The 26686-nt window shown below is 40.5% G+C and overlaps 1 protein-coding gene across 1 annotated transcript in view; it reads right to left on the bottom strand.

Annotated features, from left to right (window-relative positions):
- Window positions 1–26686, bottom strand: part of LOC117524748 (sodium channel protein type 4 subunit alpha B-like) — a 295022-nt gene that overhangs the window by 242813 nt on the left and 25523 nt on the right. The window contains exons 6-7 of the mRNA XM_034186600.1: window positions 15622–15713; window positions 10613–10855 (exon numbers count right to left, since the gene is read on the bottom strand). Coding sequence (XP_034042491.1) covers window positions 10613–10855; window positions 15622–15713 — 335 coding nt within the window. The remainder of the gene's footprint in view (window positions 1–10612; window positions 10856–15621; window positions 15714–26686) is intronic.

Raw genomic sequence — 26686 nt, 5'->3', positions numbered from 1 at the left:
TTTTCATCGTTTTATCAATAATTTTTTTTTTCTAAACACAGAATAAAAACATGTGAGGAATCAGTGTTGGGTGACACTCAGTGTAGGTTTAACCTGAACAGAGACTGAAATCACCTGTGCAGGTGTGCAGCAATGCTAACTTTGACCTTAACCTCTGACCTTGTTAACTGATCACCAAAATCAAATGACTTCTTCCCGTCCACAGGCCCAGTGCAGCTGCCAAGTTTGATCAAAATCAGATTTAGCATTTTTAAGATATTGTGTGAACATTCATACAAACATAGCGACATAAAGGGGAAAGAACAAGTGTAGGCCTCCAGTGGAGCCACTAAAAAAAAAAAATAAAAATAAAAAATTTGGGAGAACAAAAGAAAAAGTACTCAGCAAATAATACAGGCTGCTCTCCAGTAGGTGGCGCTATGCTGCAGTCTTTCTTACCATCGAACTGTCATCTTCCCCTTTTCTTGTTTTCACCAAGTGTTAGTTCTGTGTTTTTATTCATGATAGTATGTAAGTAGTGTGAATCTGTTGGGCTGATCTCAGTGTAGGTGCGTCATGTCTCATGTTTGTTGTGAACAGTAGGAGGCGCTACAGAGCCAGATGAGTCCAAGAATGATGGTGTCCCGTCGAGATGAGGTGAACGTCGAGATGAGGTGAGTCACGCTACTGCACATCGCTCTACCCCAGACTTGAAGACGTCAGCTGTTGAGATGAGGTGCCTCGCGCAACTGCACATGTGGAGATGATGTAACTCGCTCGACGTGCAACTGCGCATGCGCATTTTTTTTGTTGTTGTTGTTTTTTCCATCAAAGTTTTTTTTCAAATTGTATTCAGTGTATTTATAGTCTAGTAAGTAAAACATTTTCTGTATTTTACGTTAGGATCATAAATGTATGTATATGTATATTTTGCCTGTCAAAATAAGCTAATTCCAGGTTAAAAATACTTATTGTTTTATAGTGAGTAGATTTTATACATCACTACGTTCGGATGAACAATTTATACATTTAAGTAATTTTTTCAGTGCACACATATGCAGGTACGCGAGGAACCTCATCTCAACGACGCACCTCATCTCGACAGAACAGTGGCAGTAAAACACTGAGTCTAAAATAGAATTTTGGATGCCAAATGTCAAATTGCTGGTGGAGTTACTGAAATCCTTCTTTGGGGGGGTTACAGCCCCGTCAACCCCCCACTTAGAGCCGCCGGTGCCACAGTTTTTTTTATCCTTTAATGTTGATTTTTTGTTGTTGTTGTTGTTTTATTGTTTGTCTCTTTTGTTTGTCTGCTGTCTTATCGCCTTTTGTAACATCCAGACGTCAAACTGAGTTTGAAGATTACTGACGACTGCCTGAACAACCGTCCTCATAATCAGCCAATCACAGCATCCACAAGGTCAAAGTTCACATCAGCATCAGCGTTCAACAAATTACAAATGTTACAGACAAAAACACCACATTCTCTGTCGCCTCGGCGACTTCAGGTTTGGATTTTTTTATTGAAGAGATTCAGTTTCAGACAGATTTTTCTTTTTTTTTATGTCTCTCTCTCTCTCTCTCCGTCTCTCTGGCCACGCCTCCTGGGTTTTGCAGGAGACACCTGTCTCCCTCGATATCTCAGCTATTTAATCAGCTCGGCCTCGTCATGCTTGGACTTTCTTTGGTTCTTTGGTGCCAAACGGGTTTTGGACTCTTCAGGTCGGCGCTCTCCGAGGCACACAAATCCCACCATTTATAATCGTGAAAAGTATTTATCGGTGTGACATAAAAACAGAAGACAGACCCCCGTGACCGTAAACGCTGGCCTGACATTTTCATCCGTTCACCTCATGGGAGTAAATCTTCAGCTTGCTCATATTTTATTCAACAAGTAATTTGGACCACGTGCATTTAACCACCCGGGTTAAACATGATGAAGTAGGTTTTTAAATCGCACAAACAAAAAGGATGAACGGACGATGACACGCGAGTCAACGCGACACAAATCAGAGTTTCTAACGTGGGTTAGGGTTAGGGTTAATAACTAATTAATAAGGGTTAATAATCCCTTTAAAAAAATCTGAATCTGTAAGATTAAACGGTGAGTCAACGGGCAAGAATAGTTTTTGCATTCTGACTTTAACGGTCTGTAAAAAATGTTCATTCAAAAAAGAAATGATCTCAAAATGAAACAAACAAACATTACAAGGACAGCAACATCTGGACATGAACTCTCTGTTACCTTACTCGTAGAATTCCTCGTCTACACCATGTTTGAAATTAAATAAAAATATATTTTAAAAAAAATCATGAGTTGGTACTTGCCGTTGTCGTAATCATCACTTTTACAGGCTGTTGCCAGAGCTGAAATCACTCACATTTTGATCCACAAAATATTGTGGTGAACACACACACAAAAGTAGCACAAAATAATACCATCACCAGTAGCTGAAAAACACCAACGTTTGAGAACACAGTTAAAAAACAAAGAAATCTTTCAGGACCCTCCATTAAAAAAAATTTTTAATTTTAGTAGCTCAGGGGACCATTGCTACTTTAATCTACCAATGCAAAAAAAAAAGAAGAAAGAAAGACAAGTAAGGGAAGCCACCAAGACACAAATGACAGCTGTGAAGGAGCTCCAAGCTGCAGTTTGTTTTAGCTGCATGACAGAGAGGGAACACAGAAAGAAGACATGAAACCACAGCCCCAGTCTCACTGGAACAAAGCGAGCAGAGCCAGAGGTGCCATTAGCGACCTTCATGTGGCGCTCTGAGGGGCGTGTCCTGGACAACAGCCTGAAATCTCCTCCCCTGCTGTCACTTTACCTCTCTGGAGTCGCTTGATGACGTCAGAGGCCTCAGGCAGGGAACTGGGCAAGAGTTCCCCAAAGTCCTCGTCTTTCAGAGGGCGTGTCCACTAACAGTCACCAGTCCAGGTCAGGTCTCTGTCCTAGATTCCTCTCTGTCCACATGCTTTCTGGTTGGTTTTGTTTCTCTGTGTCTACACCTCCAAAATCCACAGAGCTTCACTCAAATATCACGTGCATCAGGGAGCACCGCGGCGTCCCGCTTTAACCCACAGACTGACACCTCAGGACGCTCTGAGGACGCCGCGGCGGGACAGCCCGAGCCGCTCAAACTACAGCTGACGAGTGTAAACATTAAAACGTGTGCAGAGCAGTCAGCACCAAGACCCCAAAACACAAACAGGTGGGACACCATGTGTAGAAATAATGCTCACAATGAACATATGAACATTCCCAAGTCCCTGAATATGTCTCAAAGTCTGTGTCAGGCAGGCAGCTCTCAAAAAGTGAGTGTTCGTGCTGGAAGGCAACCAATCAATCAATCAATCAATCAATTTTTTTATATAGCGCCAAATCACAACAAACAGTTGCCCCAAGGCGCTTTATATTGTAAGGCAAGGCCATACAATAATTATGAAAAACCCCAACGGTCAAAACGACCCCCTGTGAGCAAGCACTTGGCTACAGTGGGAAGGAAAAACTCCCTTTTAACAGGAAGAAACCTCCAGCAGAACCAGGCTCAGGGAGGGGCAGTCTTCTGCTGGGACTGGTTGGGGCTGAGGGAGAGAACCAGGAAAAAGACATGCTGTGGAGGGGAGCAGAGATCAATCACTAATGATTAAATGCAGAGTGGTGCATACAGAGCAAAAAGAGAAAGAAACAGTGCATCATGGGAACCCCCCAGCAGTCTACGTCTATAGCAGCATAACTAAGGGATGGTTCAGGGTCACCTGATCCAGCCCTAACTATAAGCTTTAGCAAAAAGGAAAGTTTTAAGCCTAATCTTAAAAGTAGAGAGGGTGTCTGTCTCCCTGATCTGAATTGGGAGCTGGTTCCACAGGAGAGGAGCCTGAAAGCTGAAGGCTCTGCCTCCCATTCTACTCTTACAAACCCTAGGAACTACAAGTAAGCCTGCAGTCTGAGAGCGAAGCGCTCTATTGGGGTGATATGGTACTACGAGGTCCCTAAGATAAGATGGGACCTGATTATTCAAAACCTTATAAGTAAGAAGAAGAATTTTAAATTCTATTCTAGAATTAACAGGAAGCCCATGAAGAGAGGCCAATATGGGTGAAATATGCTCTCTCCTTCTAGTCCCCGTCAGTACTCTAGCTGCAGCATTTTGAATTAACCAGTGAGGGAAGCCACCAAGACACCCAGACAGCTCTGAAGGACTCACAGTCTGCTGTATTTGGAGAAACTGTGCATCGGGCAACTTTTGTCTGTTGCATCCAACCTGGTCTCACGGCGAGTCGTGATTCAGCAGCACAAAATATACATTAATCTATTGGTTCGTGATATTGTGACGAAAAGCGCCTCATTTTCGTCACGGCAGCACAAATGAATTCTAATTCATTCCGTGACGGCTGCATGAAATTAAAGGTGAAGCGCGGGGGTCAGGGTGGTTGAGGTTAGGGTTGGGGGTAGGAGTATTAGTAATAGTGAGTTAACAAAAACCCCGTCACGAAAATTTGACTCATTTCGTGACAGGAGGACGAAAAAAAAAAGTCAGACTGGGCTGTTGCATCAGTGATTATACAGCTTCAATATGAAGTGGTCCAGAGGAGGATTTTCTATAAAAAAAAAAGAACATTTGAAATTTCAGCTGCAGTTTGCCAGAAGGCACATGGGAAGCCTGAGCATAGATCTGATCTGCTTTCCTGTTTTGCACTCCTTCTCTGCTTCACTAAAACATTTCAGTCCTACTTAAGGACACTAAATTACAGTCCAGCCTCAGTAAAATCATGAATATACACTAAAACATATGGTGGCCATCCAGGGTGGCAGCTGCAGTCAGGTAGGGGTCAAAATATAAAAAAGTTCCAATCATATTGAAAACTACACCACATTATTTGTCTGATCATAAAGACTCCATAAAGGTATAGTTTGGACAATCTGTGACTGAATGTTCTGGAGTTATGGGGTAAAAACAGCAAGAATGGTGGCAAAGGTCAATGTCAGTTTTTACAGGGGTCAAAAGTTAAAGTTGCTCCAATTTTGGTAAAAAGTGATGCAAATCGTTGGTTTAGTTAATCGGGATTTAAAAAGGAATACTTTGAATGTTATCAGTTATCAATGTTTACTGCACATTACAGGATTAAAAAAAGAAAAGTTTACCTTCTCTTGTGTAATAATTTACATGCTGTTTCAAATTTGGAAGTTTTAATTTTTAACTTTCTTTTCGATAACAAAATGGTCCTTAAAAAATAAATTATCTGTTGCAGTTTCTCTGCTGTTCTGTAGAAACGCGTAAAAAACACAAACCTTTTTAAATGTCACTCTTAATCAGGACTTGGATTCTTTTTTGTTGTTGTTGTTCCTTCTCTTTTATTTTCTTTTTATTAAAAAAAATTGCACTTTGAGACATTTTGTTTCATTTCAACACAATTCAGTGGAATAATTAGTCTTATTAAGATGAAGCCGTCACTGAATTTTGGTGCTGAAGTGAATTCTTTTTTTATTTTCCATTTTATTTCCAACTTACTGTTTTTTTGTTTTTGTTTTTTGCTGAAGGTTCATATTGTGACAGATGAAGCTACAAATATGTAAGAAAATTACTGCCAGTATAAAACTCTAGGGCAGCATTAACCTCAAAGACTTTTTCCAGTTTGCGCAACAAAATATGTAAATTTTATTTCTATGTATGATCTAAAGACACTTTATCTATGTTTCTGCAGAGCAGCTCGCACCCTGGACTCCAGCAGGTACAAAGAACCGGTGAGAGGGTCCAGGCTGGAGTTCCTGGTCCTCATCCTGTTGGAGTCCCTGAGAGCCAGGTTTGTCAGCTGGTTGGGAAACATCTCATACATGTCGTCTGTTGTTAGTAATTTATTTAGCAGCGCACTAAGAAGTGCGGCTGCTGTCAGATGGCTCTGACTAGACAAGACAAACAGGGCATGATGGGAAATGTTTGGCGTGCAGAACATCTCGCATTGATCTCCAACTGAGGGCTGTTTTGTCTTCAGACCGACCGAGGCCTCCGTGCGATTAGACTCGGCAGCGAGGCTCTCAGGTTTCAGCTTTTAGAGGTCGATACGGGTGCCTGTGGGGGACATTTGACTGATGTGATGGATGGCAAAGCAAACTGGAAATGAATAAATAGAAAGTAAACGACCAACGTCCAGCACGTCCGGAGTCCATTACTGTAAGACGCCTTTATTTTGGAGGGTCGAGCTTTTAACAGAAGTAAGAGAACATCAGGAGCTCTGATTTATTTTACCGTCTGCTGCATCATTACGTGAAATAATTATTCATTTGTTTTGGATATCGAGCTGCGCTGCTCATCAAAGTGGAGTATTTTTTAAAAAGGTCCAACAAAACAGGAACCACATAAAAAAATAAAGTCACTTTACTTAAGACAAAGTTTGTTCTTCTGAAAGTATGTCTTTAGCTTTGAGTTAATTTACAGAAACTAAAATGAAAATACTAATTGAAAAAGTGTTGTGTATGGAAGTATAATCACGCCAAAATTAAACGCAGCTCTTTGTGTTTAACAGAAATTTGATGTCTTTTTGTGTAGATATTATCCAGAACAATGTGAAAACCCAAATTGACATATTTGAGGATCTACTGTAACAGTCAAAACCAAATCTAAAATGAAAACACAACTGACAAATATTGATGTGCATCTTGGGATGTTTGATTATTTATCAAAAAACAAAACAGGTTTTGATTACATTTTTTGGAGATAATGTTTAAATACTGAGGTAGATCCTGTTCTGTTTCAAATGCTTTTTTTTCTACTTTTTTGTATTTAAAGAACCATCTTTATGACATCATAAAGCAGGGGTGGTGACCAAGTGGTTAGTGGACTTTTCAGTGCAGAAGGTTCTCGGTTCAAACCCCACCCCTGCTGCAATGTGGAGGTGCCTCAGGAAGGGCATCCGATGTAAAACCTGTGCCAAATCCACCTCGGATTTGCGGTGATGACCCAGTGTGTAAACAAGGGAACAGCTGAAGGGACTTACCTTTACTTTATGACATCACATAGATCTCTACAAACGCTCATGACACCATCTTTAATCAAGGCCTCTCTTATAACAGCAAAAAGACCAATAACTTAAGGTTAATTTACCTGGATGTTTAAAGAAATGATATATTTCAATAAAATTGTGGCATGATCTGTTTCTGATTGGCAGTTGGCCTTTTTGCTTTGGGTATCTGTCTCCTACATGGTACATTTCTTGCAGACTGCATGAGGTAAATAAGTAAGTCCCTTCACCCGCCCCTTGTTTTCACTGGGTGTCGCCACAGCAAATCCAAGGTGGATCTGCATCAATAAAACAGTCAGATTCTGTGGAGACTATCAAGTCCAGACTTATTTTCCCTTCTGTATGGCTAGTATACCAGTATAGTTCTGTATGTTACTATGCTTTTTACTCTTTTTAATTCATTTTATTAGTAAACGGAGCGTGTCGCAGCCTCAACTTTATCTAAATTCTGGGTCTTTTAGTGAAGCTTAGAGCTAGTGGCCGGCGATCACCTTAGTATTTCTTCTGTTTTTCTTGTTGTTTAATGCTGATAAATTATACTGTATTTGTTGTCTTTCTGATGCCTGATTCTGTTTTTTTTTTTTTCTCTGTTTGAGGTGCGGCTCCATCCACAGATGGGTCTGGTGTCTGTTTCTGTAACCCGCCTGTCCTGTGTACCGGCAACATTTCCTGTATATTCCTTTTGTAAATTGTTTTGTAATTTATGTCTGTATCATGGCCCAAGCAGAGGGTCACCCCTTTGAGTCTGGTCTGCTTAAGGTTTCTTCCTCAGAGGGAGTTTTTTCTTCCCACTGTCACCTGTGTTCTTGCTCTGGGGGTTAGTAAGATTAGACCTTACTTGTGTGAAGCACCTTGAGGCAACTTTATTGTGATTTGGTGCTATATAAATGAAAATAAATTGAAAAAGTGAAAATCTCTTGTTGAATTGGCACAGGTTTTACACTTGGATGCCCTTCCTGATGCAACTCAACATTACATGAAGAAATGTGGCAGACTGCATCAGGGTTTTTCTGTATCAGAATCGTTCCAGTGGCTGCAGAACAGAAGCATCATCGCAGTACGACGCTGCAAACTTCACACCTCACAATCAGAAAAATGACTTTAGAATCATTCAGAACATTGCAAATATTAACCATCTGGGGTCCATGGACATGCCGGTGTGTCTACGTGTACTTTTCATCATATTTCTATTAATGGATCAGTGCCAGGACATCACAGAGACTTTGTTCAGCCACCTCCTAAATCTACAAATTCTCAGCTGTAATATCCATCTCTCCTCTAGATGATCTTTGACTCTCAGCCAATCCTAGAGGGCTGAAAATGTCACATGGGTATGTCTCCTGTCTGTGCTCTGGCTGTACCGTGTGTTAGTGGGAGATCTTCACTGAAACATGACAGTAAATGTTCATGAACGCTGAAAGAATGGGCCGGTCATGCTGAAAACACTTTTTTAAATTTAGTCTTACAATGAAAACTACCTTAGAAAAATACATGTGGAGGGATTTTCAAAAAAAAAATATTATTTATTTATTTATTTTTCAGAATTGATGCAGATTTTCTTTTTTTTTTCAAGGCAGCAATGGGCTTTTGTGACATCAGTTTTCATCAACATAATTGACTTTATTCATCTAAAAAGAAATTAACCGAAAAGAGAAGACATTCAGCAGACAGGTAAGTGATATTATTTTATAAATATACCATTTTGAAATAGTCTAGATTTCTGGGTGGTGTTGCTGCGCTGCATGGTGTTTTAAAATCTTTCTCACATATTACACTACTTTTGTGACCTAAAGACTTTGGTAAACCGATTTCTTACACTATAACAGTTTGTCCGCATGAATAAAAACATTTACTCAGATTTGAAGAATTTCTGAAAGCATTTCATACTTTCAGCATTAGAGCCAAATTATATCTTTTACGCTGCCTTCTAGACCAATATATGTCTCACATTCAGAAATCTGAGATTGTTCTGAACGTTTTGATAGGCAATATGTGAGCATTATACTATATGTTGCTGTTGTTCATTTGGCTGCTCCCGTATTTTTCGGGGTCGTCACAGCGGATACAGCCAGATCCGCATCGGTATTTGGCACCAGTTTTACGCCCGATGCCCTTCCTGAAGCAACTCCAGTTTTACCTGGAGAAACACACACAGCCGCCGGTGTTCCAAAGAGGTCTCCCATCCGAGTACTAACCAGATCCTGCACTGCTTAGCTTCTGAGATCTGACGGGATCAGGCTGACACGGAGCAGACTGGCTGCAGCATTATACTATATGTAAATACCTTAAAGGGAAGTTACTGAATGTGTGATAAAAATCAAGAAAATGCCTTTGGACCCCAGAGGGTTAAAGAATGTCTAATATTACTGCAAAATCCAGAGCAGCTCAGTAGCTCTTCAGTTTTTATTTACTGTATAAATGTGATTAAGATGTTTTTGTGGACTTTTTGTATTGTGCAGAGGTATTCAGTTATTTTATTTATTATTATTATTATTTCTATGTTTCAGATATGAATGTAAAAGAACTGTGTGAATGTCAGTAGAACAGCCCTTCACATCCAAAACGACGTTCTTCCTGATGTGCTCGTAACCTGAAGTCTGGCTCCAGCTGTGTGCAGCTGAGGCACTGACGGCCCTGAATGGAGGAAAAATAAAACTCAGAGTTCTGCTCTTTGGGCTCCAAACCTGTGCCTGAAAGCAAACATGGCTACACACCTCCTTCCACGTGTGTGAGACTCACCATCGCACGTGGTGAAATGTCAGACGTCTCAGTAAGCGGCGCCGCCATGTCCAAAACATTTTGTTCTGCCATGTCAAAATCTTTCCAGCTGACCTCAAGTGACAATGTTACGCGTTCTATGCTTTGGCTGAACGACTTTACCGCAGCGTGCACACACGCACACACACTCACCCACACACACGCACGCACACGTATGTGTGTGAGTACGCGCGTGCGTGCACATCTCACTGATGTCAGGAACATCCCTCAGCACCAACATGACGTTGTCCCGTCCGCTTAGGAGACGCCAGTCTGCAGCCTAACTCACTCACTGCTCATCTGTCCTTGTAAGGACCTCTGACCTTTGACCTTAACATCAAGACTCAGCACTTGACCACAAACCTGGTCAAACCCCCAAACCTGAAAAAAACGTGAACCTTCTGTTCCCTTCGTCTGTACTGGAAACTGCTACACACCGATTTTTTTGCACCATGAATGTTTGTGGGTTGTGTGAAAACTGTGATGCGTTTATGGAAATGCAGGTGCAGTGGATAAATAAACAGCAATAAACTACCAGAATCTGCATAAAAACAAGAACTGTAGCAACAATTGAAAATTTTTTGTTATTGGCGACAAAACTGAAAAACTTTCCTGCATTTTTAACGAGGTCACAAGAGGTCACAGAGGTCACAGAGCACTTGCATGCAAACTCATGGAAGAGTTCTGTCCATGGAGCAGGAAACAGATCTGATGACTTATCTCAGGGATGAGGGGTGTGGCTAATGTGTGTGGCAATTAAAGGGGAACAAACTGTAACACGTCCACCGCGGCAGACTCACTGGTGTTAACCGTGAAGGTGTGTGTGTGTGTGTGTGTGTGTGAGGCGGCTCACCCTCGTCGTTGATGAAGTCATTCATGGACGGCCACATCCTGTTGTTGCAGTAGAAGGAGGCGTTCGCCGGCAGCGTGCCGTTGATGCAGTGCTCGGTGCTGCGCACGCATTTCTGCCGCAGGTTCCCCATGAAGAGCTGCAGGCCAATGAGTGCGAAGACGCTCAGGCAGAAGACGGTGAGGATCATCACGTCCGCCAGCTTCTTCACCGACTGGATCAGGGCGCCCACGATCGTCTTCAGGCCTTCAGACGGGCGGGAAAACGATTACGGTCAAACATGGCGGCAGTTTCAGGATAAAAGATCTTTAAAAACTGAAAGCCAGCAAACGTAAACATGTGGTCACACAAACATGCGACATGAACAAGCTGAAAACACGCAAAGACAGTGAATCCGTCAGGTGGTGGGTGTATGAGAAGAACCGACTGTCAATATTACCTGAAAATTTGGTCACTGAGCACAAAAATAAATAAATAAAAAATTTAAAAATTCCACTTTACTATAATTTTTTTAAAGTTCCAACTGCACGTGCTCATTTGTGTCTCACTATTGGCCCCGCCATCTTGTCCAATAGATTTTAGACTGACGTGTGTCCAGTGGTGGGCACAGCTAAGCATAAAGTTAGCTTTGATAACCGTTAATGAAAAGTGAAAAGTTAACTTTTATTAACTTAAAAGTTAACTTTTATAAAGCTAAACCGATAAACCACTATAAAATTTAGTGGAAGTTACAGCTAAAAGCTAATCTGATAACTTTCAGTATTGACTCCAGTATACTGGCAGCTACTGAGACAACAACGAGCCAGCGCTTCTGTCTCAGAATAGACCAGAGAGGAAGAGAAGAGAAGAAAAAAGAAGAGAGAAATGAAGAGAAAAAAAAAATTACTTTTCATACCATACAGACCTGCAGGCGTATCACACGAGTCATGCACAGGCAGACAGTTTTGACTTATGGCTAAAATTTTAAGCAAACTAATTCCGGACAAGTTATTGAAATTAACGTCACCTCTGTCGTTTTACAAAGTGAAAACATCAGCTATAGTTTTAAAGTAATGTACTAATTTTAAAGGTTTTAACGTTTACAGAGAACAGACACACATGCTGCAGTGCATTATGGGAAAATTGCCATCTACTGGCCATCCAGTAGAGGTCATTGCTGCACATTCGCTAAAAGTGCTGAATCACTTAAAGAGAATTGTCATTTTTCAAATTGCCTTTTTTTTACAAAAGAAAAAATGTCATATTTACAAATACAGATTTATTTGTAAAACCCACCACATGTTACAGTTACTTGTGTGTTATATACCAACAAACCACTGATGTCAGGAAACTAATTTCCCACAATGCATTGAGGTATGTGTGTCTTTAAATGCTAAAACCTTCAAAATTAATGCATTACTTTAAAACTAAAACATATAGCTGATATTTTCACTTTGTAAAATGACAGAGGTGATGTTAATTTCAATAACTTGTCAGGAATTAGTTTATTTAAAATTTCAACCATAAGTCAAAACTGTCTGCCTGTGCATGACTCCTGTGATACACCTGCAAGTCTGTACGGTGTGAAAAGAAAATGATCTTCCCCCCCTTCCCTCTTCCTTTCTCTCTCATAGTCAGCTCAGTCCTCTGCTGGCAGAGGACTGAGCTGTATCTCTCATAGCTGTCTGTCTGCTACAAAACATGTAACAGGCAGGCACTAAAATGTATGATTTCAGACTACAAATTTTTAACTGTTAAGCTTTATTCACTATGCCCACAAAAATGTGTCTAAAAGTGATCGGAACTAAATTTATCGGAAGCTAATTGGTCTGCTGATTTTTTTCAAAGTTATCCAAAAAGCTAATATGCTAACGAAAACATTAGCCTCCATAATTAGCGGTTAGCAGTTTAGTGGAACTGTGCCCACCACTGTGTGTCACACAAACAAACAGATTTTTTATGTATAAAAATCATAGACATTTTACATATTAATGGTTTAAAATCAAAAAGCACAAACTGTGGATTTCACATTTTTACATAAATATCTTCCATACCGAATGTTTACATGTGAACACAGAGCTGCTACAAGCCATCCGTTCTTTTCATACATTCACGGATCAGATGAAAGTTTGTCCACCATCTTTGCGCTTAATTACATCACACACTTAAAAAAAAAAAAACATAAGTTTGCTGTTGAGTGAAAACCTTGTATCTCCACATTTGGGCATTAGGAAAGTTTATCACCTGAAGAGCTGAAAATTTGGCAAACAACAACAACAACAACAAAACCCCACAGTGAAAGATCCAGAAATAATTTCAGCAAAATTTGTCTGATTTCCCCTCATAATGGGGCAGATGTGTATAAAATATCTGGACAATTGCATGTTTTATGGTGAAGGCACCAAATTTTGCACAATTTGTTGTATATATTTTTTAGATTTTATGTCACAATCCATATTATTTCACAAACAACCCATGTAAATACTCAGCAGTGTCTTTTTCTATGTTTTCTTACACACTGAATCCATTTCAACCAAAATGACACTGATTTTTAAACAAACAAACAAATAAATAAGAAAAGTGTCACATTCACAGTCACTTTCACATAAAAGTGAAAGAGTGTTTTATCTATATTTTTATACGAGTGTCACGCAGCTTGCTGTTAAGGTAGACGAAGGCACAAACTGGAAATGGCACAAAAAAATCTGCCCAGTGGAGAAAAAGCCACAACCCGGACAATAATGTCGTAAAAAGCCACAAACCGATGGTAGACAAAGCCGCAAACCAGAAATGACATGATGAGAAGCTGAAGAGCTTCACTTGTTCACGTCTGTGAGATATACATATTAATTATATATCAAACAGTGTCTGTGCAATATTTGGTGTCTTTACCATAAAACACAGAATCATTTCACATATTTACCCTGCAATTAGAGGCAAAAGTCAAAGGTCAAAGTTAAAATTTGACCTTTTAAAAAATAAACACCAGTCTGCACCAAAGGTGTCCCACCTATAAGTTGCCAAATTTGCCAAAGGTCAATCACTGGGGTCAAGAGGTCTCCAAGGTGCTTTGGCTGATTTCTACCAAAATGTATGTGGTGTCAAAGGTCAGCTGAATGAAGGTGAACTCAGATGCGACTTCCCTTCCTGTCTAACCTCTCCTGCTGTCTGCATATTGTTGGGTTGTTGTTTTTTCATTAGAAGGTAAAAAACATTCGGTTTGTCCTCGTCACCGTGGGAAGCAGAAAATGTTCAAAATTCTAACTTTTGATGGCAAATACCGCCACAGTGTGCGGGTGTCGCGCTCACAGCTAGCAACAGACAAATGTTCCATGGTCCTTTCAGTAAAAAGGACAGATCGTCCTGTTTACTGTCGACATGTGAACGCAGCACGAGTGTCAAAGCCTTTCAATTATTGTTTTCAAATCTTCTAAGAACGGCGCTCATCCCTTTTTTCCAGATTAACTTCAAACATGGAAACTTGAAGTTTTCATCCGACAGCAACTTTAAGTTCAGATAAAATTCTGCCATTGTGGGGGAAAAAAACAACAAGCAAAAATGCCACAGGAACATTCAAGTTTCAACACAACACAAAGAAATACAGTTGAAAACAGCAAGAAGACATTCAGAAGACAAAGGGTGGAGACGAGGACGATGGTAAAATAAAGGCTTTCCTCAATTTTGATTATTTAAAAACTACTTTTATGTAATTTCTTACAAACAGACACTACCCAAAAAATTAAAAAGACGGATCCAAAACTGTGTTTATGGTGGGAAATTATTGTAAAGGTGGTAAGAGCAGAAGGTTGCTGGTTCAAGCCCCGACAGGGATGTTGACTGCATGCCCCGCCCTCTACTGAGTTGCCAGTAACAGGGTACCTGAAGATTTACGGTAGCAAGGGCAGGAAGTGGCCACTGTACCTCATCACACGAGACCCTTGACAAGCTCTATGTTAGCCAACGCTGGACTATCGAGCTAACAGCTGTCAGTGATTATTTCATTATTGTTGTCATTATGCAGTACAGCTAAAAATTTAATAAAAACCCCAAAGGTCAAAACAACCTACTTCACTGTGTACTTTTTAATTATGTTATTGTAGCAAATTATCATTAATCTGCCACAAAAATGCCAGTTTTACTGAAAAGTTTAATTTTGAGTTGTAATTTGCTTTGAAATCATGCTCACTCACTCATCTTCAACCCCTTACTGTAATTAAGGGTCAACGGGGGCTGGAGCCTATCCCAGCAGTCACAGGGTGTGAGGTGGAGTTCACCCTGGACAGGACGCCAGTCTGTCACAGGGTCACATACAGACAGACAAACACATTCACACCTACGGGCAATTTAAAGTCTCCAGTCCACCTAACCTGCGTGTCTTTGGATGTGGGAGGAAGCCGGAGCGCAGTCGGCTCACATGCATACAGAGTTTTAGCATGAGTCAAACCCAAACACTAAAACATTTCAAATTTTCACTCTAAAACACATTTAACATTTCTGGACAAGTAAATAATCCATGTTTAAATGGAAGAATTCAAATTCAAAATGAAAAAGCTGCACATCAGATAATATTTTTAAAACTTTCTATCACTCCAACATTGATTAATTAGTTTATCAATACAGAACAGCTATCATAGATATTTTCCAGATCTTAAGTGGGTAAAATTGTTTGGTTATAATTCACAATTTCTGCGGCTGAATTCAGATAATTTTTTGGCATGATTTTCCTTCCATACATTTTCATCTGGCTGTTGTTTTTTAATGCAGCACAGACGTCATTTCCATCAACACAAACTCTTTAACTATGTATGAACATTTAGGCAATATGAGGGATGCACTGCATTTGTTTTAAAGCCTCTGATGTCCACTCACAACAACAACAACAGCAACACAACCACTTTCTCCTGTGACTTCCTGCAGTACTTCTACTGCAATAACACAGTACTCAGTAATTCAGTCGCCAATGTGCGTGTGCACATTTCAGCTTCCTGCGGGGTGAGAGTGGGTGAGCATGCTTTCAGAATCCGCTTCCTCACCTGGGATGACAGAGATGGTTTTGAGCGCTCGAAGCACCCTGAACGTCCTTAAGGCTGACACATTACCCAGGTCCACAAACTCAGTCACATATCTGCAACAAGCCGGAAGACAGAGGCACAAAAACAGACACACACAGAAGGGTTTGTCCACAGCCAGCGACCACAGCGCACACAGACACAGACACGAGTGCCAGAAACACACAGCAGGATCAAATGCAGGAGAAACCAGGCGGCTGCGCTGACACGAACAGGAGACGGTGCCAATTAAAGAGCAGACAGAAATTCTGCAACAGAAACTTTAGTCCAAGTACAAGTTAATGTTTGGCCTCCATTTAAATAAGAAAAGTGTGAAGTAACGCAGCACACATTTGAGCGCATACCTCCATCAGACGCAGTCAGGCAAACGGATCGAAATCCAGATATGGATCGTGACGCATTTGTGGACAATCAATGGCACCAAATGATGAGAAAGCAAAATAATCGTGTGGGTGTGTGTGCGCGCGCATGCGCACATGTTTTGAATTATTAAGAAAAATAATTAAAAACACAAAATGTTCACGAACCTCCACAACCAACAGCGGAACACGACAATGCTAAAGAAAGAAAAAGAAACATTTTGACACAAGAATATTTGCTCTGCTTTTTCTCATCCCGGGAACAATCTCTCCACAAAACATGAAAAAAAAACTAAAGTTTTAGTTTTAGCAAATAAACACACTGAATGTCGGCTCCCGTGAGCCGGTGATGCTAAACACTGATGACCAGCTTCCGGTCCTGTGTGACGATCATCACCAAATCTTATTCATTTATTTGAGGCTTTTTTTTCCTCAGTACTTGAAACGTTCTGAAGTTATGTTCTGAAACTGTTAAATTAAAGGTGTTAACTTTCATATTATTCAGACTTTATATCGATTCATTTTTGCCAATAATTCAAAAGTGACACCCACACACAATTTGATCCAAAATATGAAGACCCAGACGTAACAAATGATCTTAAATGCAAAACGTGTGATGCTTGCGCTCAAATGAGTGCTGCTGTAGTTTGTTTGAATTTACCAACAGAAAATCATTCAATGACACATTACAAAAAACTGTCAAGAAAACAGATTCATTTAATAATAAACACTGAATATTGTCTCCAGTGACGTGTCGCGTTTTCAGCTTTGATGCCTGATTTTCCTTTTTTTCTGTTTTTTATTATACTTTTAGTTTTGTACGTATTCCAGATGATCTAATGCGGCTCTTTACCAATGACTGACGGGAAAAAGAAGTGGGCGTGGCTGTTGCTAAAAGACATGGCAGACAAGGGAAGGACAGGAGAAAACGCTCACGACGACAACGTTACGATGACAACTGGCTTTTGTGTTTTGCACTCCAGTTTCGCCCCCTGCTGGTGAGGCCTTACCTGGGATGACTGAGATAGTTTTCAGGGCTCTCAGCACTCTAAAGGTTCTCAGCGCCTGCAGGTTCCCTACTTTGATAAACTCTGTTAACAACCTGTAGGGGGCAGTGTGGCAGTGGGCAACATACAAAGGCAGAAAACAGCTTCTAAAACATACTGTTGTGATTGAAAAACACACCCCTTATTTCTCAGCATGCAACAAAAAAAGCACTTTTTTTTCTACTCTGACAGAACGTATGACTAATTGTTTGTTTGCATGCTATGACAAAATCATGATGCATTTCCTCTACACAGAAAATACAAATTATCTACATGTATTAGGGGTGGACCGATGATCAGTGCCAACAATCAGCCAGGCCAAATATCGGCCCACCCCTAAAATGACACCGATATCGTCCTGGTCAATTATCAGCACACCTCTAACATAAAAGCCATTGCAATTCTGAATAAAGCACAAGATTTAATTTCCCAACACTCATTAACTATTTTATATCACCCATTGCTCGTTCCATACATGACCTACTGTATTGAGGTGTGGGGAAATACATATAAAACTAATACGTACTAATCCAATATTTTTGTTGCAAAAGAAAGCTGTAAGAATTATTTGTAACAAATCACATTGTGAACCAACAAATCCATTGTTTGCCTGTTTGCATATTCTAAAATTCTGGGACTTGGTTGATTACTTTACAATACAAATTATGTATAAAGTTAAAAATAAACTGCTGCCACAACATGTCCAGGATCTGTTTAAACTGAGGGACTCCAGTTATAATTTGAGAGGAATTTTATTGTTTGAAAAATCAAGGATCCAAACTACTGCAAAAAGTCATTGTGTATCTGTCAAAGGTGTTAACATCTGGAACAACTGTCCTGACAACATTAAAGTACTTGGTACGTTGGTAGGCTTTAAAAGACATTACAAGAATAACAAAATTGCATGCTATAGTTGAAGACTTAGGTCTTGTTATTACTTTCGGGTTTGTGTGTTGTGTTCCAGTATTGTCTGGTTATAGTTTGTAAATTTGAGTTCATTGACTAAGTTTGCACATTTTTTCTTTTTGGTATTGTCATTGTGTGTGCGTATGTATGTACGTACATGTATATATATATATATATATATATATATATATATATATATATATATATATATATATATATATATATATATATATATATATATATATATGTGTGTGTGTGATTGTGTAGATAGGTATTTATGAAATTTTGTTTGTATTTTTTAGTATAAGGGGTGGGTATTTATAGGCTCTGCTTCTGCCCTCACCCTTTCGGCCACGTAGGACTTTTGTAAAGTTGCTTTGTTATGAGTTTTTTTGTTTTTGTTGTTGAATTGTGTGCCGAATAAACTCATTCATTCATTTATTCATAACTTATTCAAGTAAATACTTGAGTGGATGTCTGGAAATTGGTAGACTGTAACATTTGAATCGAAAAATCAATCAATCAATCAATCAATTTTTTTTTTATATAGCGCCAAATCACAACAAACAGTTGCCCCAAGGCGCTTTATATTGTAAGGCAAGGCCATACAACAATTATGTAAAACCCCAACGGTCAAAACGACCCCCTGTGAGCAAGCACTTGGCGACAGTGGGAAGGAAAAACTCCCTTTTAACAGGAAGAAACCTCCAGCAGAACCAGGCTCAGGGAGGGGCAGTCTTCTGCTAGGACTGGTTGGGGCTGAGGGAGAGAACCAGGAAAAAGACATGCTGTGGAGGGGAGCAGAGATCGATCACTAATGATTAAATGCAGAGTGGTGCATACAGAGCAAAAAGAGAAAGAAACAGTGCATCATGGGAACCCCCCAGCAGTCTAAGTCTATAGCAGCATAACTAAGGGATGGTTCAGGGTCACCTGATCCAGCCCTAACTATAAGCTTTAGCAAAAAGGAAAGTTTTAAGCCTAATCTTAAAAGTAGAGAGGGTGTCTGTCTCCCTGATCTGAATTGGGAGCTGGTTCCACAGGAGAGGAGCCTGAAAGCTGAAGGCTCTGCCTCCCATTCTACTCTTACAAACCCTAGGAACTACAAGTAAGCCTGCAGTCTGAGAGCGAAGCGCTCTATTGGGGTAATATGGTACTACGAGGTCCCTAAGATAAGATGGGACCTGATTATTCAAAACCTTATAAGTAAGAAGAAGAATTTTAAATTCTATTCTAGAATTAACAGGAAGCCAATGAAGAGAGGCCAATATGGGTGAGATATGCTCTCTCCTTCTAGTCCCCGTCAGTACTCTAGCTGCAGCATTTTGAATTAACTGAAGGCTTTTTAGGGAACTTTTAGGACAACCTGATAATAATGAATTACAATAGTCCAGCCTAGAGGAAATAAATGCATGAATTAGTTTTTCAGCATCACTCTGAGACAAGACCTTTCTAATTTTAGAGATATTGCGTAAATGCAAAAAAAGCAGTCCTACATATTTGTTTAATATGCACTTTGAATGACATATCCTGATCAAAAATGACGCCAAGATTTCTCACAGTATTACTAGAGGTCAGGGTAATGCCATCCAGAGTAAGGATCTGGTTAGACACCATGTTTCTAAAATTTGTGGGGCCAAGTACAATAACTTCAGTTTTATCTGAGTTTAAAAGCAGGAAATTAGAGGTCATCCATGTCTTTATGTCTGTAAGACAATCCTGCAGTTTAGCTAATTGGTGTGTGTCCTCTGGCTTCATGGATAGATAAAGCTGGGTATCATCTGCGTAACAATGAAAATTTAAGCAATGCCGTCTAATAATACTGCCTAAGGGAAGCATGTATAAAGTGAATAAAATTGGTCCTAGCACAGAACCTTGTGGAACTCCATAATTAACTTTAGTCTGTGAAGAAGATTCCCCATTTACATGAACAAATTGTAATCTATTAGATAAATATGATTCAAACCACCGCAGCGCAGTGCCTTTAATACCTATGGCATGCTCTAATCTCTAATAAAATTTTATGGTCAACAGTATCAAAAGTATCTAAAGAAAAATGTGATACACCCCCTCGTGGACATGGATAAGATGAAATATTCAAGATTAGAGTTGGGGGTGGGGTGGGGGGGGCGGTGTTACCATGCTATTTGATTAAAATATAATGAAAATTATAATTTCTTTTCTTTACAGTGCAGCCAGAAAATATTCACAGCACTTCACTTTTTCCACATTTTGTTATGTTACAGCTTTATTCCAAAATGAATTAAATTCTATTTTCCCCTCTAAATTCTACACACAACACCCCATGATGGCAATGTGGAAAATTTGCAAATTAAAAAAAAAATACAAATGATGAAATCACATATCCATAAGTATTCAAAGTCTTTGTCATGAAGCTCAAAACTGAGTTCAGGTGCCTCCTGTTTCCACTGATCATCCTTGAGATGTTTCCACAGCTTAATTGGAGTCCACCTGGGGTCAATTCAGTTGATTGGACTTGATTTAGAAAGACACATATAAGGTCCCACAGTTGACAGTCAGAGCACAAACCAAGCATGAAGTCAAAGGAATTGTCTGTAGACCTCTAAGACAGGATTGTCTGGAGGCACAAATCGGGGGAAGGGAACAGAAACATTTCTGCTGCTTTGAAGGTCCCAATGAGCACAGTGGCCTCCATCATCCATAAATGGAAGAAGTTCAGATCCACCATGACTCTTCCTAGAGTTGGCCGCCCGTCTAAACTGAGCGATCGGGGGAGAAGGACCTTAATCAGGGAGGTGACCAAGAACCTAATGGTCACTCTGTCAGAGCTCCAGCATTCCTCTGTAGAGAGAGGAGAACCTTCCAGAAGGACAACCATCTCTGCAACAATCCACCGATCAGACCTGTATGGTAGAGTGTCCAGACGGAAGCCACTCCTTAGTAAAAGGCACATGGCAGCCCACCTGGAGTTTGACAAAAGGCACCTGAAGGACTCTCAGACCAGGAGAAACAAAATTCTCTGGTCTGATGAGACAAAGATTGAACTCTTTGGTGTCATGTTTGGAGGAAACCAGGCACCATCCCTACAGGAAAGTATGGTGGTGGCAGCATTTGCTGTGGGGATGTTTTTCATCAGCAGGAACTGGGAAACTAGTCAGGATTGAGGAGGGAAAGATGAATGCAGCAATGTACAGAGACATCTTGGATTAAAACCTGCTCCAGAGCGCTCTTGACCTCAGACTGGGGCGATGGTTCATCTTTCAGCAGGACAATGACCCTGAGCACACAGCCAAGATATCAAAGGAGTGGCTTCAGGACAACTCTGTGAATGTCCTTGAGTGGCCCAGCCAGAGCCCAGACCTGAATGCGATTGAAGAGATCTGAAAATGTCTGTGCACCGACGCTCCTCATCCAATCTGATGGAGCTTGAGAGGTGCTGCAAAGAGGAATGGACCAAACTGCCAAAAGATAGGTGCACCAAGCTTGTGGCATCATATTCAAGAAGACTTGAGGCTGGAATTGCTGCCAAAGGTGCATCAACAAAGTATTGAACAAAGGTTGTGAATACTTATGGATATGTGATTTCTTAGTTTTTTATTTGTAATAAATTTGCAAAAATCTAAAAAAAAAAAAAAAAAAAAATCCATGTTGTCATTATGGGGTGTTGTGAGTAGAATTTTGAGGGGAAATTTGATTTCATCTATTTTGGAATAAGGCTGTAACATAACAACGTGGAAAAAGTGAAACACTGTGAATACTTTCTGGATGAAGCGTATTTTCCAATGACCCTATTGACAATTATTATATTTTTAATATGTTACACAATATGTTTCCATCTTTTAGGGTTAATTATTGTATGATTTTGTGTGAAATTTAAGTGAAAATGCAAACATGAAGTTTGTGACAAAATGTATTTTGCCCTTAAGACGCCAAGGTGGGTGTTTCTTCCTGGATGAGCAAGAATCGAAAACCTGCACTTTATTTATTGTTGTTCCTGTGTACGAACAAACGGTGTGTGTAGAGCTAAATAGGCGTCTACTCTGTAATCGTTGGCCGTCAGATTGAATCAGATGATGCTGTGAGAGCTGCCATGGCGCCAGGCCGCGGCAGCCATGTTGGGGCCTCCGTTACATGGAGTCATCTGATCCCGAGCTGCTAACAGCCGCGATTACGGCTCATAACTCAACGCCATTGACTGGCAGGCTGATTGGATTACAGCGGGGCGGGTGGGGGGGGCAGCAGCCAGAAAAGGCTGTTTAGATGCAGCGAGAGATGACAGAATCAGTGACGAGCCACAAACGAGCTTCCTCTCCTCCCATTAGCATGTGCTGCAGTGTGGGACCTTAACAAGCTAATTACTGTGCCGCGAAAAGAGGCACTGATGTTTGCTTTATGACTTCAAACCAATCATGATTCTTCATACAATAACTGTCAAAAAAAAAAAAAGATTCTCAAACAAATCATGACTACACGACCTGAATTAAATAAGAACTTGAAACACGCAGTCTGGAATGGCTAAAATTCAATTTTCCAATTCATTCATTTTTCACATCAGATGTTTGCTGTAAGGGCAGCATGGTGGATGAGTGCTTAGCACTGTTGCCTCACAGCAAGAAGGTCATGGGTTCGATTCCTTCCTGTGTCTTTTCTGTGTGAAGTGTTCTCCCCGTGTGTGTGTGTGTGTGTGTGTGTGTGGGTTTCCTCCGGGTGCTCCGGCTTCCTCCCACATCTAAAGACATGCAGGTTCGATGGACTGGAGACTTTAAACTGTCTGTAGGTGTGACTGTGTTTGTCTGTCTGTATGTGTCCCTGTGACAGACTGGCGTCCTGTCCAGGGTGAACCCCGCCACACGACCTGTGACTGCTGGGATAGGCTCCACCCCCCTGCAACCCTTAATTGGAGTAAGCGGTTGAAGATGAGTGAGGGAACAAGTGATGTTTGTTGTAGATGACAGACTGTTTTCCTTTGGGATTCTCATGGATTTTGTTGTATTCAAGCTGCCCGAATACACTCAGAAAGGCAACAGTAGAGAAGTTTCACCACAACGTGCCACTGCCACCGTCACGCATCATGGTCAGGTCGGTGTGCTTTCCATTGTGGTTTACACCAAACATAATGTTTAGTATGTCGTCCATATTGAATAGTTCATTTTTGGGGACTAGGAACCAAAATGTTGCAATGCTGCATTTTCACAATGGCACAGTTTGTGAACCAAAACATGAGAGTTAAAACCAAGTGGTTGCACCCTGTCCCCTCACTGACTAAAACAGACTAAAGGAGGAGCTGGAGTGTCTGGGTTTCCAACTATCCAGGATCAAGACCTTGTAAATTAAGTGTTTTCTGCCATCGGTTTGGAAGACGACAGAATTTTCTAGAACTAAAAAAAGGAAATCATGATCCAATTTACTTGTATTTTCCGAAGTATACTTGTAAGTTGCACCTTTCAAAAAAAAGGCTCTTAAAGAGGAAAAAACAACACTAGAGTATACATAGCTTTCTTTTTTTTTTTTTTCAAGTAAGTGAAACACGTTTTAAACACAACATTTCCCTGGTGGCAATTTTAACAATAGACAACTCAGTAGCAGTGTGTGCTTTTAGTTAGCATAAGGACTTTTAAATTCCACAAATAGGCAAAATGGACAAATAGTCATGTGCTGGACAACATATTGGCTGTTATTTGATACAGATGAACACGGGATTACTGACTTATTGAGCTGGAAACACAACAATAAAAAAAAATATGAGTCCATTTGATTTTTTTTTTTCTCTGCTCTTTAATTTGGGACTGTGCATTGATGACATGGACTTTCAGGATAGGAGTTTATTATTTTGTGAATGGAGTTTACGTTCGTTAGTATGATGATTCTTGGGAAAGCCCCTATATAATTAGTTACTGTTATTATTATGATGATAGCAATAACAAGCGCATGATTTTTCAGTATACAAGTGTCTCATGACCTCCTAAACTAGTTAAAAAAAAAACTTTTTACTCCAGAAAAATATATTAATGTATTAATATATTAAATTTACAAAAATGAGAAATTGTAAAAAGCATCAAACTGAGCTGAAGCAGTTGCAGGTAAATCAGAACACTGCATCACAAACTAACTTTATTCACTGGAAGCTGGGACAGAAAACAACCAAGTGTTTTGTAACTCGTGGGTATTAATTAAGGCGGTGTGATTGATGATGCGACGGGTCACACGGTGGTGCAGTGTTAATGTTTGAAAAGGTCTCCGGGGTGGCGCGGGTGATGGCCACCATGAACATGTGAAGACATCATCAATATCAGCAGCACAGTGTGTGGGTGCGGGGCTGGGACGTGTCTATTTGCTGGCCGTGACTTTAATAAGGCGCAGCGGGCTGATGTATCAGGGCCGCCGTGCACGTGCACACGCACAGGACGTGTGTGTACCCTCTGTGTGACTTATGTGTCACGGTGCTGCTGCAGAGCTGTCTGACCGCAGACACACCCCCCGGTTCAAGGACACGTAGCCTATCCACAAGCCACCATGAAACACAAGAACACAAAAGACAAGAATGTAGCACATGCACGTCTGAAAGAGGAGAAAACTTTCTTCTAAAACTTCAAAAGTTTTTTGTTGTCACTCATTCACTACATTTCCCAGAATGCATTTAAACCTAGAACACTATCGCGGGTGATTTTCACCCAAGCAAATGTAATTATGGGATTTTCACTATGTTGCATTTTTCGGAGTGTCATGGGTCTCTGGGTAACTTCAGCATTGCCTCTGACATCTTTGATGGCATATGTGTTTTCCAAAACCTAGTTTTTCCTACAGGCACATGTTTGGGTGATTTTCACCCAGCAATAGTCATAGAGGGTAAAGTAGGTTTTGGGTGGATTCCACCCGGTGATAGTGCTAGTGTATAAAATCAGGCAATCTTGCCCCATTTCAAGGGTGACACCATTCGGGGCTGCCACATTTACCTTCCCTACTTCAACGACGGCCGTCATCCTGTCACAGAGTTGGTGTCTCTGGCATCCCAGCTTCTGAGTCACACATAGCTTTTTTTAACACAGCAATTGTTAGCTAACTCAAATTTATTTTTTTAGCTCAAAGATACATTATCTAGCTAGCTAGCTCGGAATAAGGTAAGTAAAAGTGGTCGTGAAATTTGCATGTTATCTTTGTTTAATGCAGTGGTTGTGAATAACTATCACAAAGTGGTGATTTCCAAGGGAATTTATATAATGATAAAAATATTTTAGTCAGATGGTCATTTTTACCCATTCAAAATATGCCATATTTTCTTTCTCTCTCCTACAGCTGTTTGGGTGCCAAGGAGATTGTGCCTTCACCAGGGAAGGCCTGCCTGCAGTCCAGACCTGTCGCCCATTGAAAATGTGTGGCGCATTATGAAGCGCAAAATACGACAACAGAGAACACCTGAAGTCGTACATCAAGCAAGAATGGGAAAGAATTCCACCTACAAAGCTTCAACAGTTAGTGTCCTCGGTTCCCAAACGCTTATTGAGTGTTGTTAGAAGGAAAGGTGATGTAACACAGTGGTAAACATACCACTGTCCCAGCTTTTTTGAAACGTGTTGCAGGCATCCATTTCAAAATGAGCAAATATTTGCACAAAAACAATAAAGTTTATCAGTTTGAAGATTAAATATCTTGTCTTTGTGGTGTATTCAATTGAATATAGGTTGAAGAGGATTTGAAAATCATTGTATTCTGTTTATATTTACATTTTACACAATGTCCCAACTTCATTAGAACTGGGGTTGAATTACATTGGGTAAAAATCACCCGGCGTTAGTGATGGTGTTACTAATTTGAGCGACAGTGTTTTAGGGTTAAACAGCCAACAGAGCTGCATTCATCACGACATTGGGTTTTATGGGAACAGTCAAGAATCTCGGTGTCTTGTTGACAAGTCGAGGTCAAGCAGAGCATGAGATCAACAGATGGACTGGGCCGCCGTACCAGACTGTCGTGGTGAATAACGACCTGAGCATCACACGGTGAGAGTCTACAACTCGCCCTGGACGGCACGCTGGTCTGACACGGATTACTTCCCCAGGTGAAGCTGGTACCCATTACAGCTGGGTGGACTGAGACCATGTAGACTAAGTGTCTTGTCCAGGGACACACACAGGGAGCACGAGCAGGATTCAAACCCACGTCTACATATTGGCAGGCCGGCTGCTTACCCACTCAGACACCTGCTCTGTGAGAGTACGGCAACATCTAGAAACAGATGTTCAGTAAATGACTGTGTGGAAAACAACAAGACAAAGCCGACACTCCAACAGCGGACATTTACTCACTAATGTGACTCCCGCCGGAAAAAATTCTCAAAAATGTTCACACGAGTATTTTGCATTACGTTACTGAAACTTAAACAGAGAAAAATGAATGACAACAAACAGCAAAAATTTCCAAGACCAGTATTCCCGCACCAAAACAGATTTTTTTTTTCCCTTCAGTAGTTTGAGAATTTTGCCTTAAAAGAATCCAGAAGAGTAAACAGAAGAAAGAAACAGTGGAATTAAGTCGGAGTCTTGGTGAGGTTGATGTTGAAGGATGAATTAACTGATGGTTTATCTTTGTTTTGATTGTGACATCACTAAACTAAAGTCTGACAAGAAAAATCAAAGCTGAGCCAGAAAAAAGAATGAAAAAGAAGGGAAACATGAGCCGGGGGGGCAAAAGGCAAAATGTTTCCAGGACATGATGTCAAATGGGGGAATCGATCCCGGG

Source organism: Thalassophryne amazonica, chromosome 1 (assembly GCF_902500255.1).
Source record: "Thalassophryne amazonica chromosome 1, fThaAma1.1, whole genome shotgun sequence".
NCBI classification, from domain to species: domain Eukaryota; kingdom Metazoa; phylum Chordata; class Actinopteri; order Batrachoidiformes; family Batrachoididae; genus Thalassophryne; species Thalassophryne amazonica.
The sequence above is the reverse complement of the archived record's forward strand: the minus strand, read 5'-3'. Positions and strand labels throughout refer to the sequence as shown.